Below are 14,759 nucleotides of genomic sequence, written 5' to 3' on the forward strand. Positions count from 1 at the left end.
AAGTCTAGTTAAAGTACCGGAAGAATGGAAAACCGGCTTTCGATTGGAATGATTCAACTTGGATTAATACCAACGGAGTATAATCTGGTTTCGAGAGCTTGAATGGAGGAGAGGATTTGATTCCCACCAAGGATTCAGCATTGGAGGTTCAGGAGATAGTACGCTTGCCATGCAATGAGGTGAAGCGAACTGGCTTTGAGTCCCGGCAATAACTAGTTGATTCGAATTCCGCACTCGACTCGCCCCAATCACAGTGCTGACGTAAAATATTGTCATTGGTAGACGTCTCATGGGATAGAGTGCCCATTGCCGTCAGGCTAACCGTTGGAGTTTTTCATAACTTTTATCTCCATGTAATGCAAATGCGTGTTAGTTCCACCGAAAAGTCCTCCACGAGGACAAATTTCGCCAACTACTTAATCTAGGAGCTCCCTTGTCTTCTGGATAGGGTTCAAAATTACGAAGATACACATTGGTAACCGTAAACAGAAAATTTTGTAGGCTGTTTAATGACGTTTTTAAAATATAAAATTAAATACTAACAGAGATTTAATATTACGGTAGTCTGAAGAAATTTAGAATCTGGCCAGAACATTTTCTGGTTAAATGTTTACCTATTGTTCTACAAGAGCTGAGTATTGTTGAAGTTAATAATTTTTTTGTGTGGGTTTAATAGACTTTTTGTCTTATTTCAACCATACAACCGAGAATAAATGTGTTATTACTATCTCTTCGTAAATTTATTAGTTATTTTGAATATGCAGGTGCTAAGTCCTAATTCTCGACACAATATTTCTCCTCCCCCCCCCCAAAAAAGGGGAATCCCCGCTCAAAATTCAGTTATTTATATTAACCCTTTCTAAAGCCGTGGTAAGTATACTTGTCAAGTCCATGTTAACTTTTCTACCACTTTTAATTTAGGTTTCATTTGTTAATAAGTTCAGCTTCCTTGAAGTAGGTTAGCGTAAAATTGGCAACCATTTTTTAGTATAAGAAAACGTATAAAAGCTATAAAATGCATAATTCCTTCAGAAGTTTGTAGCATTTATAAAATTTATTTTATAAATAAAGAAAAATAAAAGTCAATATGTTCCAAGGGTAAACCACCCAATGAAGGAACATTTCATATATATTAATTAAAAATAAGAATTTGAAAGTTTTTCTTTCGATTGATTGGTAACAATAGCTTACTGCCAAACAATAGGAAGTCATCTATCAATGTTTTGGATTACCTGGTCAAATAGACTTCTCTGGAAAATTTTTTGAATTTATTATCTCTGCAACACCTTGTTTCTTTGAAAAAATTATAAGGGGAGTTTTTGTATTTATATGTTTGAAGTGGAATTAATTGCATGTAATAGTATTATTTTTCTCACTGTGAAAAAGAGAATTCAAAATACAGTTATTGAAGTTAAGTTTTATTTTTTTAAGCATCATAGCATAATAAAGTACTGAAATAAGGGGGTGTTTATTCACTAGATCATCAAACAATGAAAAACCAGCAAAGGAACAAGTGTTCCCTTACTGGGTTTCTTTCTAAGTTAATGAAAATAAAAGATAAACTTTAATTTTCTTGTACCTTTAGTGATGTTCCGCATCAAAAGTATGTTAAAAATACGAAAAACAACTTCTAAACAGTGACGGAACAGGCATGTTCCTTTACTGGGCATAGATTTCCCAGTGAATGAACAGTATGTGTTAATATGTTGACACTTTAATTTTCAATTCATGATTACAAAAAAAACGCTAACATTTTCCAAGTATTTATATGTTATAATTTCAAGAATAGGCTTGTTTTTAAATATTTGTATGGCTTATAAATTCATAAAGAGCATTAAAAAATAACCAAAATTAAGTGTTCCTTTACTGGGTGTTCATTCACTGGTAAGAGCTGTTCCTTCACTTGGTCTTCTTACTACTTGTTATTTGAACCTCCTAGACTAAACAATATTATGTAAGTTCTCTACAATTTTCTTACATAATTTGCCATTAGTAACAAATATGTTGACACTGTCATTTATCTAAAATTACGAATTTTGAAATTAATATAATTTTTTAAAAGGCAAGCGAAGCTTAAGTGTTCCTTAGTTTACCCTTATAGGTCGTGGTGAATATATACTTACCACCCAAAAAAATGGCATTAAAATTTAAATTTTTTTTTTATAAGTTAAATGAGTTTTTCTTTTCTTATATCAATTAATATTCTTATATGAATTTTAATTCAGAAAATTATTTACCTTTACAAGAAAGAAATAGCCCACTAAAGGGTTAATTGGGTAACTGTAGACGAGTGTGTGGATGATGCGTTGAATAAAAAAGGGAATATTTATTAATCTGTGATTCGAAGGTGATGTTTTAACAGCAAACTGTTCTTTAGCATTGTTCCGAGAGAAGGTCCTAATTCGTTTACAGTACCCGCTAGTTATCAACAGAATATCAAGGTGCGTTTCATAGTTTGCATTGAAATCGTGATGTTTATCGCCGAAAATATTTATCACCGCATTCCTGCGCCATTAGAAAATTTGGCTTATCATTAGATTACCACATTTCCTACACATGTTTCAAAATATGCAATGATTGCATATCATCCTTTAAAATCATAGATGGGTTTTCACAATTACAACGTGCTTCTTCGCCTTGCACTTTGCTTCATCTGTGGTAGTATTCCATTGTTGCAAATCTGCAGATCCAAATAGCGCAAACATTGCTCCACAGAAAACATAGACTCCGACTGCTGAGTAAAACACATTATTCCAATTTGAAAGAGTTGACTGGAAAAAAAAGAAAATAATTTATAGTCAGAATATTAATTCGAGAATCGCAATATCAATTCTATTAAAAATAGAATCGCAATATAAATTCTATCTAAATAAATTGGTTAGTAATTTCCTAGATCTTCCTTGACCCTATACTTTTCGATGTATATTTTAAAATAGATAATTGTTAAATAAAAGTAGTGTATTTTATACATCATATGATTTAATACAGTCGAACCTCGCTAACTCGAACCTCGATTTCACGAATTTTTCGATATCTCGAAGAAAAAAAAATTCCTTTCAAATTTCCTATACACTCAATGTTAAACAAAACTTGATTTCACGAATTTTTTTTTCTTATCCCTCGATAACTTGAATTTTTTCTCTATAAACAGTGTAGATTTTTCTTCTGAAAATAAAAAACTATTCCAAAAAAAAATAAAAAATTTAAGAATAGAAAACCAATTCTCATAATGATAAACTTTTTTTAAAAAAATGGACATAAAGACGTCATTGGCATGGAATGATGTGTCTTTCTCTACGATAATGAACTGCTTCACGAAGGCTGGATTCATTAAAGATCATGAAAGTAGTCAAACAATCAATATCGTTAATTCTGCTGAAAACTACACCGAAAATGATTGGGACAGATTGACCGGACTCGTGAAACTTGATGTCATGGAATTTCATGACTTTGTAAACGTAGATGATGCAGTAACAGTGTGTGGTCAGTGGGATGACAATGATATCATCGCTCAAACGAACGCTTCTTGTGAACTATCAGAAGAAGAGGATGAGGAAATCGAAGATTTACCACCCAATCTTACTCACAAACAAGCACTTTCAGCAGTGGACACTGTAAGGAGATTTATTGAGAGGCAGCCAAATGAGTCAGAGGAGACATTTAAAGCTATAGTCCACTTAGAAAGTGTTAAAGACAAACTTCCTTACACATCTCTAAAGCAAACAACAATTGAATCTTTTTTTAAAATGAAAGTGTAAAAAGTGTTTTTAGAATAAATATGGAATAGTAAATAAGGTATGTAAAGTGCATTTTTCTTTATTCTACCATCGATAACATACGATTTTCGATAATTCAAATTTTCAGTATCTCGAATTATTTCTCCTCTCCCTTCAAGTTTGAGATGTCGAGGTTTGACTGTATTTAAATCAGTTTAAATAATTTTTTAAAGTCGGGGTTCAAAGGGCTAACCGAGTGGATTATATCCAGTTACATATTTATTTTTTATGTCAGTCACTGAACTCTGGTTCTTTACCTTGGCAGATGTCAGAAGTGTTGTTCATTTACCATTACCCGGTGGGCGCCTGTGAACCTAAGTCACGGAGAAGAGCAACATTCATAGGATGAGCCACATTCACACAGCAGAAAACAACACACAGAGACGAACATCGATGCCCTGAGCAAAATTCAAGTCCGCAACCATTGGCTTCACAGTCAGACACGCTGAACTCTCGGCCTAACTGACCGGTGCTAATTACAAGCTTCGTAGAAGGAGCCTCTATGAATGTGGGAAGGCCCAGATTTTGCTCGCTGCATCGGGTAAAGTATAGTTCGTTCACCGGGAGTTGGCACTTGACTCCACCTCCTCGGACGCAGAGTTCATTTCAGCGCGGGGTAGTAAGGGGAAAAACATTTCCCCGCTTGAAATCGAGATAACCTCTGAAGCGCGCAAAGCCTCCACACGGTTTTTTTATAGGCAGTCCAATCAGACCACTATGAAGGCAAACCAGTTTACAAAAGAGCCCTTTAATAAAAAATCTAGTAAAAATTAAAAAGTGGTAGTAAATATATGTCTAAAAATTTGTTTAATTTTTGAATATGATTAGTTTGTCTACCACCACAGATTCAATTCTCAAATATGTATGACAAATTCCTCTCAGCCACTTTTAAAATAGAATTTGATTTCATGTGCTCAAACTGTTCACTTTTTAAATAGTCTGCGCTGACTACTTATAAGAAACCGTGTGGAGGTTTTCTAATGTAGAAAGTGATGGCCAAACACGAACAGTATATTCTTTTTCAGTCACTTACTTCGCTTTATCATCAGCCATTATACCTTTCGTTATTCTTGCTAATTTATATTTAAAAACTTCTTCCCAGCAAAATATCTCAAGAAGAACAAATTATTCAATAAAGAGAGAGAAATATCAACAAGTTTATGAAATAAAATGCACATGTTCAAAATATGCACATGAAGATTGCGAAATAAATAATTTTGTCATACGATCGCCAAATAGCAGCCTTGTTCACATCCTTCTCCCAAAAATAGCGAAATAGTATCATCCGATAGCATGTGATGAAGGCGGAGCCAAGTGCCAACTCCTGGTGAACGAACTATATATACAATTCACAAAAAATTGTATGATTAAAAGTTTGTCCTGACTAAACATTTGGGACTATGTTTTCAGGATTACGTTATCAGTCAAAAAACTGAATCCGTCCAGAAAAAGGTATGTTTGTTAAAAAAAAAATGTACTTTTGTGACCAATTTCTTCATTTAAAATGATGTTTGCACTAAATAAATATCATATTTGTAGTCAAACTTTTGCACCTGTAAGTTATTTATAGTGTTCATTTTTCAAGCGCGTCACTCAATCTTATGTATTTTAACAGCATAGCTAAATATCGTAGCTTTAAAAATTGTAGCTTGTACATAGAAATCAATTGAATACTTGTACTTCAAGATGAAGAAGGCCAAAAATACCCAAACATGTGACATATGACGTCAGCTGATTGAATCCAAGCAAAACTGTTAGAATGTTAATTAACGTAAAATTAATTAAATACAGTGACGTATCACACTTCGAATTTGTTGAAAAATAACTCTTTCTCTTCTATGTCTTTCATTTAACTAATTCTTATTTTTTGTTCACGTATTTTATTGGTGCCGTGATATATTCTTGTTTAGTGTACCTGCCTGCTTAGATGTACAATTAATTTGTTTATGCTCTACATGACTTCATGCCTGTCTTTGTGAAAAGTCTTTGTATAATAATATAGAATGTGTCATTTAAGAGAATTGATGCTGGGCGGGCTTGGCTTACTCTAAATAGAATGGAAGGAACAGTTACTAACGCAAAGAATTATCACGTTTTAACGAGATACCCACTACGTCACTTGCAGGTATCCCAGTCATACATATCTGAAATTAGCAAAGAGAAAATATCTATAAACAGTTAGGAAATCCCAAGTATCATAAAAATAAAAATGTCCTTCAGTGATGTCGATTCTAAATAATAACTTCTCAACTTCTGACAATTTTATCTAATTATAGTGTCTCAAATATGAATTTAGGATATGGAAATGCTACTTACACCATTTTTTGTGAAAATACCCACAACCATGGGTCCTAGGAAACCAGCAGAATTCGCTATTGTATTGGTTATGGCATATAATGTTCCTAAAATGAATTTTAGTTTCAGTACATTTTGATAAATAACGTATTTCTAATTCATATTTTTGCTGAAATATTTCACAATGAGTCACAATCGCGTGTATACAGGCTAAGAACGTCGTTTGCAAACACAGGTTATCGCATTGCAGCATTGCCAATTTGCTCCGCTTTGTAAAAACATATTTTCTAGTGGTAACGAAATTTAAGTTACTAGTATAGCTAAAATTCAAACTGACATATCAAATGCAACTTCATTGCAGTTATATCGTGGTAGCACTTAGAAAACGAAGGCGCAATTTTTCTTAATCTACAAGTTTTGCTATTTAATTTACTACCAATTTATTAAAATTTTTGTAGAAAGCTGAGGAAATGGCATGACAGAGGATGCCTGCTCAATACGACGCTCATAACGAAAAGGTTAAGAATAATTTACTCCAGTAAATAGTTTAAATGCATATTTTATAGAAGTAGTTAGTGTAAATTCCGATTATTAAAAATCAAATGCATGCTGTTAATGCAAACATTTTATTCTTCAAATTTGGCTCGGATATACAAAATATTTATGTTCATCAAATACATTTTAGTAATATTAACAACTATAACTTAATGTGGAATAGCATATAACAACTGCAGGGATGTCAACTGCTCCGCTTTGTACAAAAGTTTTAATAAATGCATGGCAAATTAAATGCGCTGCTGATAATTACGACTACTCATTATTATTTTGACTACGAGATAAAATTGCATTTCATATGGTGTTTCTCAGTGATGCCAACTTGATCCGTTTTTTAAAAAAACATATATTTTAGTGGTACAAAATTTAAGTTATTTTAGTTTAATATATTTCAAAATCAGTAATTTTTCTACCACTTCGTATCAAAAATTCAAATTATTAGATAAAATGCAACTTGCTAACATCTGCCTTCATTTACATATCTCACGCTTGCGTTAACATCTAACCCCTTTTCCTCCCTTATGGTAAAAAAATATTTTGATGGAGGTATAGATAGTCCTTCGGGCTAGGGACACTAAATAAATTAGCTTAAATCGGTTGCACATGCCAATATCTAATGCTCTCATAGATAAATTTTCCAAGTCGTAGTAAAATGGAATTTAAATTATAATTCAGGTATAATCATAAGATGTATCTTGAAAAAGCTTTAAAACCTAGAGCTACTTACATCAGTTTGTTATCTGAGTGTACAGCCCACTTAAGGGCTTTAACATAATCATTTAATTCGAGTGAAAAAACCAAACACTAATGGTATCACATATTATATATATGCTTATTTTTTTTAAAAATAGGGGTGGACAAAATCATTATAAATGTAAGGAATATGTAGAAAGCATACATTTTACTACCACTTTAAATATTATAATAAAATTTTACGCCAAATTCGTAAAAGTTAGCTAGTAAATGTTTCAAAATTTATTTGTATTGAGGGAAAATTTTCTTAAATGAAGAATACGTAACTAAAAAGAATTGAAATTATCCACTATCACTTTTTTTTTTCTTCAATTGGCAAGCATTGAACTTCGTTCTTCGCCTTAGAAGATGATTGTGATTATCCAATATAACTGAAAAATATATTTTTGCAAAGCGGAGCTAGTTGGGTTTTTTTTGTAAATGTGGAGCTTGACCAACGCCTCCTGCAACAGAAAGCCTCCACACGGTTTTTTATAGGCAGTCCGATCAGACCACTATGAAGGTAAACCAGTTTACGAAAAAGCCCTTTAATAGAAAATCTTGTAAAAATAAGAAAGTGGTAGCAAATATATGTCTAAAAATTTGTTTAATTTAAGAATGCGATTGATTTGTCTTATTTACTTGTATACCACTTCAATTCTCAAATATATGTGATAAATTTCTCTCAAGTACTTTTAAAATAGAATTTGAGTTCCTGCGCACGACCGGTTAACTTTTTAAACAGTCTGCGCGGACTACTTATGAAAAACCGTGTGGAGGCTTGACACTAGGAGCTTCCTTTAAACAAAATACCAGCTGCCGTTTTCTTTTTATATAAATCGTGCCTCCCATCACTTCAAAGTGCTGCGTATTTCTTAAACTAGGCTGTCAACTACGCTTTTTGAAAAGTATTTTATAGAGTGGCAAACAATTGAGAACTAAGCTTTCCAAATTATTTAGTAATTTTATTAAAATGTCGTTGACTTATCACTAAAAGGAGATATCTAGCCACTTTTTATATAAACTTTTTAATCATTTATATGCTTAGCCATCACAAGAAGACATTTTCAGTTAATAATAATTACATTAAATACATACCTGCCAACTTTTTATCCTGTATAGGACGTTTTTCCCCAGTGGTAGTAAAATGGAATTTAAATTGCAATTTTAGGCAGCTACACATGTTTTATTTTGCAAAATCTTAAACGGAGCACATTGCATACCTGCCAACTTTTAATCCCTTCCATTATCATTTTTCCCAGTGGTATTAAAATGGAATTAAAACTTCAATTTTAACCAAACAAATACGTTGTATATGAGCAAACTTAAGTTAACAACCATGATAGTAACGCATATTAATATACGTGCTTAATTTTTGTAAGAATAGTGGTGATCAAAATCATCTAAAAATTAAGTTTATAAAAGGAAAAATAGTATATACTTACTACCACTTTAAATATGAAAATAAAATTTTTTGGAAAATTCGGAAGAGTTGGCATGTTTGACATTGAATGTAATAAATATATACTTAATTTTTTAAAAAATAGTGGTAGTTAAATAAGGTTACAAATTAAGTTTATAAATGCAAGGGATGTATAGAAAGCATACATTTTACTATCACTTTAAAATAGAATATTGCGCGAATTGCGTAAAAGTTGGCAGGTATGTAATTAAACCTTATTTTACTCCCCTCACGAAAATTAACTATAAAGAAAAAAAGGTTTTGTTGCCAGATTTTCTCCTTTTCCCTTTTACTTTCAACATGTCCGAAATCAGTTGCTCTTAAATGAATCGGATATCGAGGGGTATTATTTCCTGCCTCAACCTCGAGTCATTTAAAAGACGAGTAAACTCAATAATGTTTATATTTTTCTAAATTAATTATGTTTTTTTTTTTATTATAACAGGCAACCCTTCAAAATAGTGCACTTGGCGAAAAAATTAAACAAATGAAACTGAGACCAGTCCATCCAACTGAATTTGTCTCCTTTTCTCTTTCAGATAACTGAAAATAATTTTTTCAGTTAATTACGTTTAAAATTTATTATTAAACGGTTGTAAGGATATTCAACTTACCAGCAAGTTCAGGACACATGTCAACATGCGTTACATTATATCCAGCATAACAACAGCCATTTACTGCCATTGCTATACATAATAAAGTGACGATAAGTTCAGGTTGGCACCCAGATACTGTTACGCCAATTAGGCAAACAGCGGGACCAAATGCACCTGAAATTAATGAACAAATTAATTAAATAACAGGTATTTTCTACTCAATATAAATATGAAAAACTAATTATATAAAAAAATCTTGTATAGACTTTTGAACACATTGTTTGAAAATTATTTTTCAATTCATCTCAGATTTTCTTACTATGCTTTTAACCTTTTATAGTTAGATGTCCCTAGGGTTAGCAGATTTCTGTACCTATTCAATTGAAGGTATGGTATGTTTTTTGCGACGTATGATTAAAGCAAACATTAAAATAAAGGAACAGAAATGAGCATACATATGTTTCTCATCTCTCTTCTTTGATTATCTTATTTAAGTTTGTTTCCCTCCAGCCTGTATAGTTAAACTAAGTTTTCCTTATTGCAGCTTGTATATTTCCATCTTTTCTACAGTCATTTTGTCTCTACAAGCTAGAGTTTTTATCCAATTTAATAATACACTGCCCAATACAGTTAAAAGATATTGTAAGTCTTGTATGACGTAACGGTATAAGCAATTTCATTTGTTCCTTAAAATGGAAGAGAGTCACAAATGCAAATTTTTCCTATTTTCGAACTTAGTAGTTTGCAAATTGAGTTGGACTTCGAAGACGACGCTTTAGCTGCAACGAATTTGATTTGGCTTTTAACTTAAAGTAAGACTAAGCGGAAAAGAATGATCAACACACAGTAAGCGCGTTGTTTCGATGAGTGCGATGCATCAACGAAGTCGTTTAACCGAATCAGAAGCTTAAATAGTTGTTGGTCGGTCAGAGGAGGTCAAACACCACAAGCTGAAATAGCAAAGGTCTTTGGAGTTTCGCAAGGTTTGATTTCCAGTATCTGGAACCGCTTCTTGGAGACTGGAAATACAGGCCGAAGATTAGGGCAAGAGCGTAGACGTGCATCAACGCCCAATGAAGACCGTTATTTAACGCTAATGGCTCTGAGACATCTGAAAATGAATGCCACTTTTCTTCAACAACATCTTCACTCGGCTACTGGCTCCACAGATTCGACACAAACTGTCCGAAACCACCTTCGTGCTGTAGGTCTGTATGCTCGCCGACCAATGGTGTGTGTCACGTTAACACCAAGAAACCGTCGCTCCCGCAAGAAGATAGCAACAGAGCATGTGAGTTGGAGGAGAAATGAATAGCGCAATATTCTTTTCTCTGACGAGTTCATCCTGATATTAGGGGTATTTTCAAGTGGAAGGAACGAGGCACAGAAACAATTCTGCGTTCGTGCAGGAAAGTAAAAGATTTGATGGTGGGGGAGTGATGGTCTATTCTAACATCTTCAATAATGGATGCGCCAATCTCAACATCATTCGAAATGGAGCTCTGACCGGTCGCCGATATCAGGATAAGATCCTGACACTTATTGTAACCTCTTACAATGCAGCAACTGGAAATGACTTCATGTTAATGGACGACAATTACAGGCCAGAATGTATTAACTTGGTGAATGACTTCCTTTTGGAGGAAGGAATCATACTAATAGATTGGCCAGCGAGTTCTCCGGACATGATTAATAGCTCCTCAATGATAGCTTCATTGAATCGACGCATCAAAGGTGTTTAACGTTACTGGCAATCCGGGAAAATCATACCCCAACTAAAAACGATTTTCTTTTAAGGAAACATCTTTTTCATTTGTTTTCCTCATACGCACAAATTGTGTTTTCTTCCTTTTTTTTACCCAAATGTTATGTAAAATGCAATTTTCTCCTCAAAACAAATGTCATTATTATCTGTTATAGCCTATTGCGTCTGTCGATATTGCACCAATCGTTCTATTTTTTTCTGCAGGTGCAAGATCAACCCACAACATAAATATCCTTTAATTAATTTGAACTGTGCATATTCCGAATCAGGATTGTTTTTTAAAATTCACTCGAATCAATATTAAGCGTCCCACCTCTCTGCTACGTAGGGAGTGGCAGGAAAAAGACGATAATGCTATTCAGTTTATGCTGCGAAACTTTAAGATCGCATTTTTTTGTCCTATGGGTTATTTTGAAAGGATCAGACAAGTATGCATACATACAAACCTATACGTTCTGTACACACTTGTACATTCAAAAAATTAGCAAAAAATATGAATTAGAAAGAAAAAAATTTTAGCTTTACGAACGAAACTAAATTGAGCTTATAAATAGTCGCACACTAATTAGGTAACATCAATTACTTGTATAAATGTAACAAAAAATTTGTTTCCCAGGGAAATTGACTAAATGTGCTGTATACCTAAACAGCAGAATTTCTAAAAACCTTTATCACTACTTAACAATATTGTCCATCTGACCATTAATGAATATATTTGAATATTTCTATGAAGTGGTGGGCGCAATTCTTTTATTTTTAATTATTTTACCCATTTTTTTTCAGTGTAGCAAGTCTGGCGAAACTAATTCAACAAATGTTACAAATCACTAGATATGTAAAACTAAATTGCCTATAAACATTTAACAACCACTATTCTTTAAACCAGCAGTTCCCAATTTTTTTGAGCGACGGAACACGCAACGGTTGAAATAAAGTCGACTAAGATAATAGTGAATGTTTTCACCAATAAAAGACTATATTTAATTAGAGAAATGAACATTTTTATCGCTTTACTATTAATAATCTTAAATTAGGTTTCATGTCTGACAGTTTGATTTGCAGTTCTTTTCCAATATCTACTCTGGTTTCGAAATAGTTTTCGGTGTATATGTTACCATGAATGATCGAAACCAAGTGAATATCGAATTTCACTTGTGAATGTCAACAAGCACATAGGCGCTTTGGTGAATGTCTAAAACATTTGTTATACCCGATTTGCTATTAATTTATTTGTTGACATTATTATATTTATTCGATATTTTGATATCTGCTGAGAATAGATTAGGATAAACATCAGTGTTTGGAGTACCGATTAAATGAATACTAAGCAGTGGCACTTGACCAAAAAAAACATTGATGTAAAGCATACCGGGCAGTGGCACTTAACTAAACCCATTATATATTTCAGACATTAACCAAATCGACTCAGTGATTGTCAACATTCACCGGTGGAAGTCAACAACCACCTATTTCGGTCATTCAAAGTAACATATTTATATATACATAAATTGAAAATAACTTAAATAAGACGAATTGTGGTATACTTCAGGAAAAAAACTCTGCTAAAAATGTACTAACTGCTAAAAATTTTGAAATGGTTATTAAAGAAGCATATTTCTTCATTCAAGAATTTTTATTTGAAAAGCGTGATAGGAAATACTACGGCAATATTTTATAAAAGCTTGTCCTTTTCACAATTTTTTCAATAAATTTGTATTAGAAATATTGTATTTTCTAATGAAAAAAATGCCATTTCTATTTCATTAGCATTTTTGTTTTGAATAATTTCATAGACGCAACCGAAGGTTTAAAGAAATTATAAATTGTAGGTTGTATCTTAATATCATCAGAGGTTTCAAAACTTGTCATGTCTTAAAAAGTGCTAGCTCGCGGATGATGCCTGAAAAAAAATTTCAATCGAAATTTGCTGTTCCAGAAAGGATTAAAAAATATTTATATTATAACTGACACCAACACAATTAATGTAATTTCCTTAAATAACAGAAATTCTATAATGGTAAGATGTTATGCATCTAAGCAAGGTACTTCTTCCTAATACAGGGTGAGCCAGTCAAAACCTGCATTTTTGAAAATGGCGGGAGAGCCGTGAAAGTGGGCAGAGCGAGTAACCAAGGTTACCATTGTGTCCCCCACATCTAAGTATTTCAGTCGCCATGGAGTCGACATGATCTAAACAACAACGTTCGTTCGCTGTGAAAGCGTTTTACCAAAGTGGCAGTTATGCAGCCGCTCACCGTCGTTTCCGGACGAATCTTCAAGTTAATCGAAATTGGCCATTGCCTTCTGTTAATTCAATCAAATTATGGGTGAAAAACTTTGAAGCAATTGGTGAAACGAGAAGCAGAAGGGGTGGCAGTGCAAGAGAATTCCCCAGCGTATGCTCCGTGATGAGATAGGCAGTTTCAGAAATCGCCTACAAGAATGTCCCGATCGGGTAGGACACCATCTCACTGGCGTTATTTTTAAACAGTTGTTTCTTAGATTCTTTTTAATGTAGATTAAGATAGTAACAATAAAATTTTGAAATATCCATCCGTTTATTTTTTACAGTCATTTCAAAAATGCAGGTTTGACTGGCTCAACCTGTATTAACCTTTCGCTAATGGCTGGTGCAACATGTGGACCGCGTTTAATGGTACAACATGGCGCACCGTAAGCAAAGGGCATAAATTTATGAAATTCGGTTTGAATTTGGTTATAATGTGCAATATAGTTTTGCAATTTGGTTGTATGGTTAATTGATAAAATTGAGAAATTTCGAAATTACCTATAGAGTTGATTATTTTTCTGATAGCTGTTATAGATAACTTGTCAGACTTCCTTAGTTTGTCAGCCACGTAAGATGCTACCCAGGCTCCAACTGCTTGCAGAACAAAAGGAAGGGATGACAATACTCCATTCTTTGCAAAAACAGAAGAAGAATATATATCTTTGCAATATAAACAAGGCTGCCAACATATTACACATTATAGGAAAACTTCTTCTACTGGTCTTTGTTTTAATGTATTATTCTCTACTTTGTAAAATTGATTTAAAGTTATTTTGCTCACCAACTCCATTACTTGCAAATAAGACAAAAATTTAAATGATACCCATTTTTTTCCATCCTTTTTGTAGTAAAACTATTAATTTATTGGCAAAATAGCTAAACATTCTGAAAGCTTTAGCTGTTAACTGACTGTCTACTACATACCACACACACATAAATACAGGGTGTTTATAAAGTCCCGGACCCATTTTGATGTTTAATAACTCATAAAGTAATAAAGATAGATTAAAATTAATAACATAAATGGTTAGATAGACCCAAAAAGTTTCATGACCCTCGTCGATGAACTTTCACGTGTGGTGCTCCTTTCGTCACACGAAGAGTCGATAGTCAATTTCAGTATAGTTCAAAATGTAGAGAAAACAAGGGAAAAATTACAGAACAATGAGAAAAGGGGAAAAAAAAGAAAAATAATAATAAAAATGTTTTTTCATTATTATTTTCTTCGTATTTTTTGTTTTTATTTATTATGCTATATATATATATATATATATATATATATATATAT

The 14,759-nt window shown here is 32.9% G+C and overlaps 1 protein-coding gene across 1 annotated transcript in view; it reads right to left on the reverse strand.

The window, feature by feature from the left end:
* Positions 1–1,299: 1,299 nt before the first annotated feature.
* Positions 1,300–14,759, reverse strand: part of LOC122271692 (putative inorganic phosphate cotransporter) — a 33,579-nt gene continuing 20,119 nt past the window's right edge. Inside the window, exons 7-10 of the mRNA XM_087160543.1 lie at positions 13,970–14,102; positions 9,435–9,590; positions 6,093–6,178; positions 1,300–2,771 (exon numbers count right to left, since the gene is read on the reverse strand). Coding sequence (XP_087016669.1) covers positions 2,598–2,771; positions 6,093–6,178; positions 9,435–9,590; positions 13,970–14,102 — 549 coding nt within the window. The 3' untranslated portion in view covers positions 1,300–2,597. The remainder of the gene's footprint in view (positions 2,772–6,092; positions 6,179–9,434; positions 9,591–13,969; positions 14,103–14,759) is intronic.

The sequence above is a fragment of the Parasteatoda tepidariorum genome, chromosome 4, assembly GCF_982258835.1.
Source record: "Parasteatoda tepidariorum strain Cologne lab strain chromosome 4, Ptep-v5.0, whole genome shotgun sequence".
Lineage (NCBI taxonomy): Eukaryota > Metazoa > Arthropoda > Arachnida > Araneae > Theridiidae > Parasteatoda > Parasteatoda tepidariorum.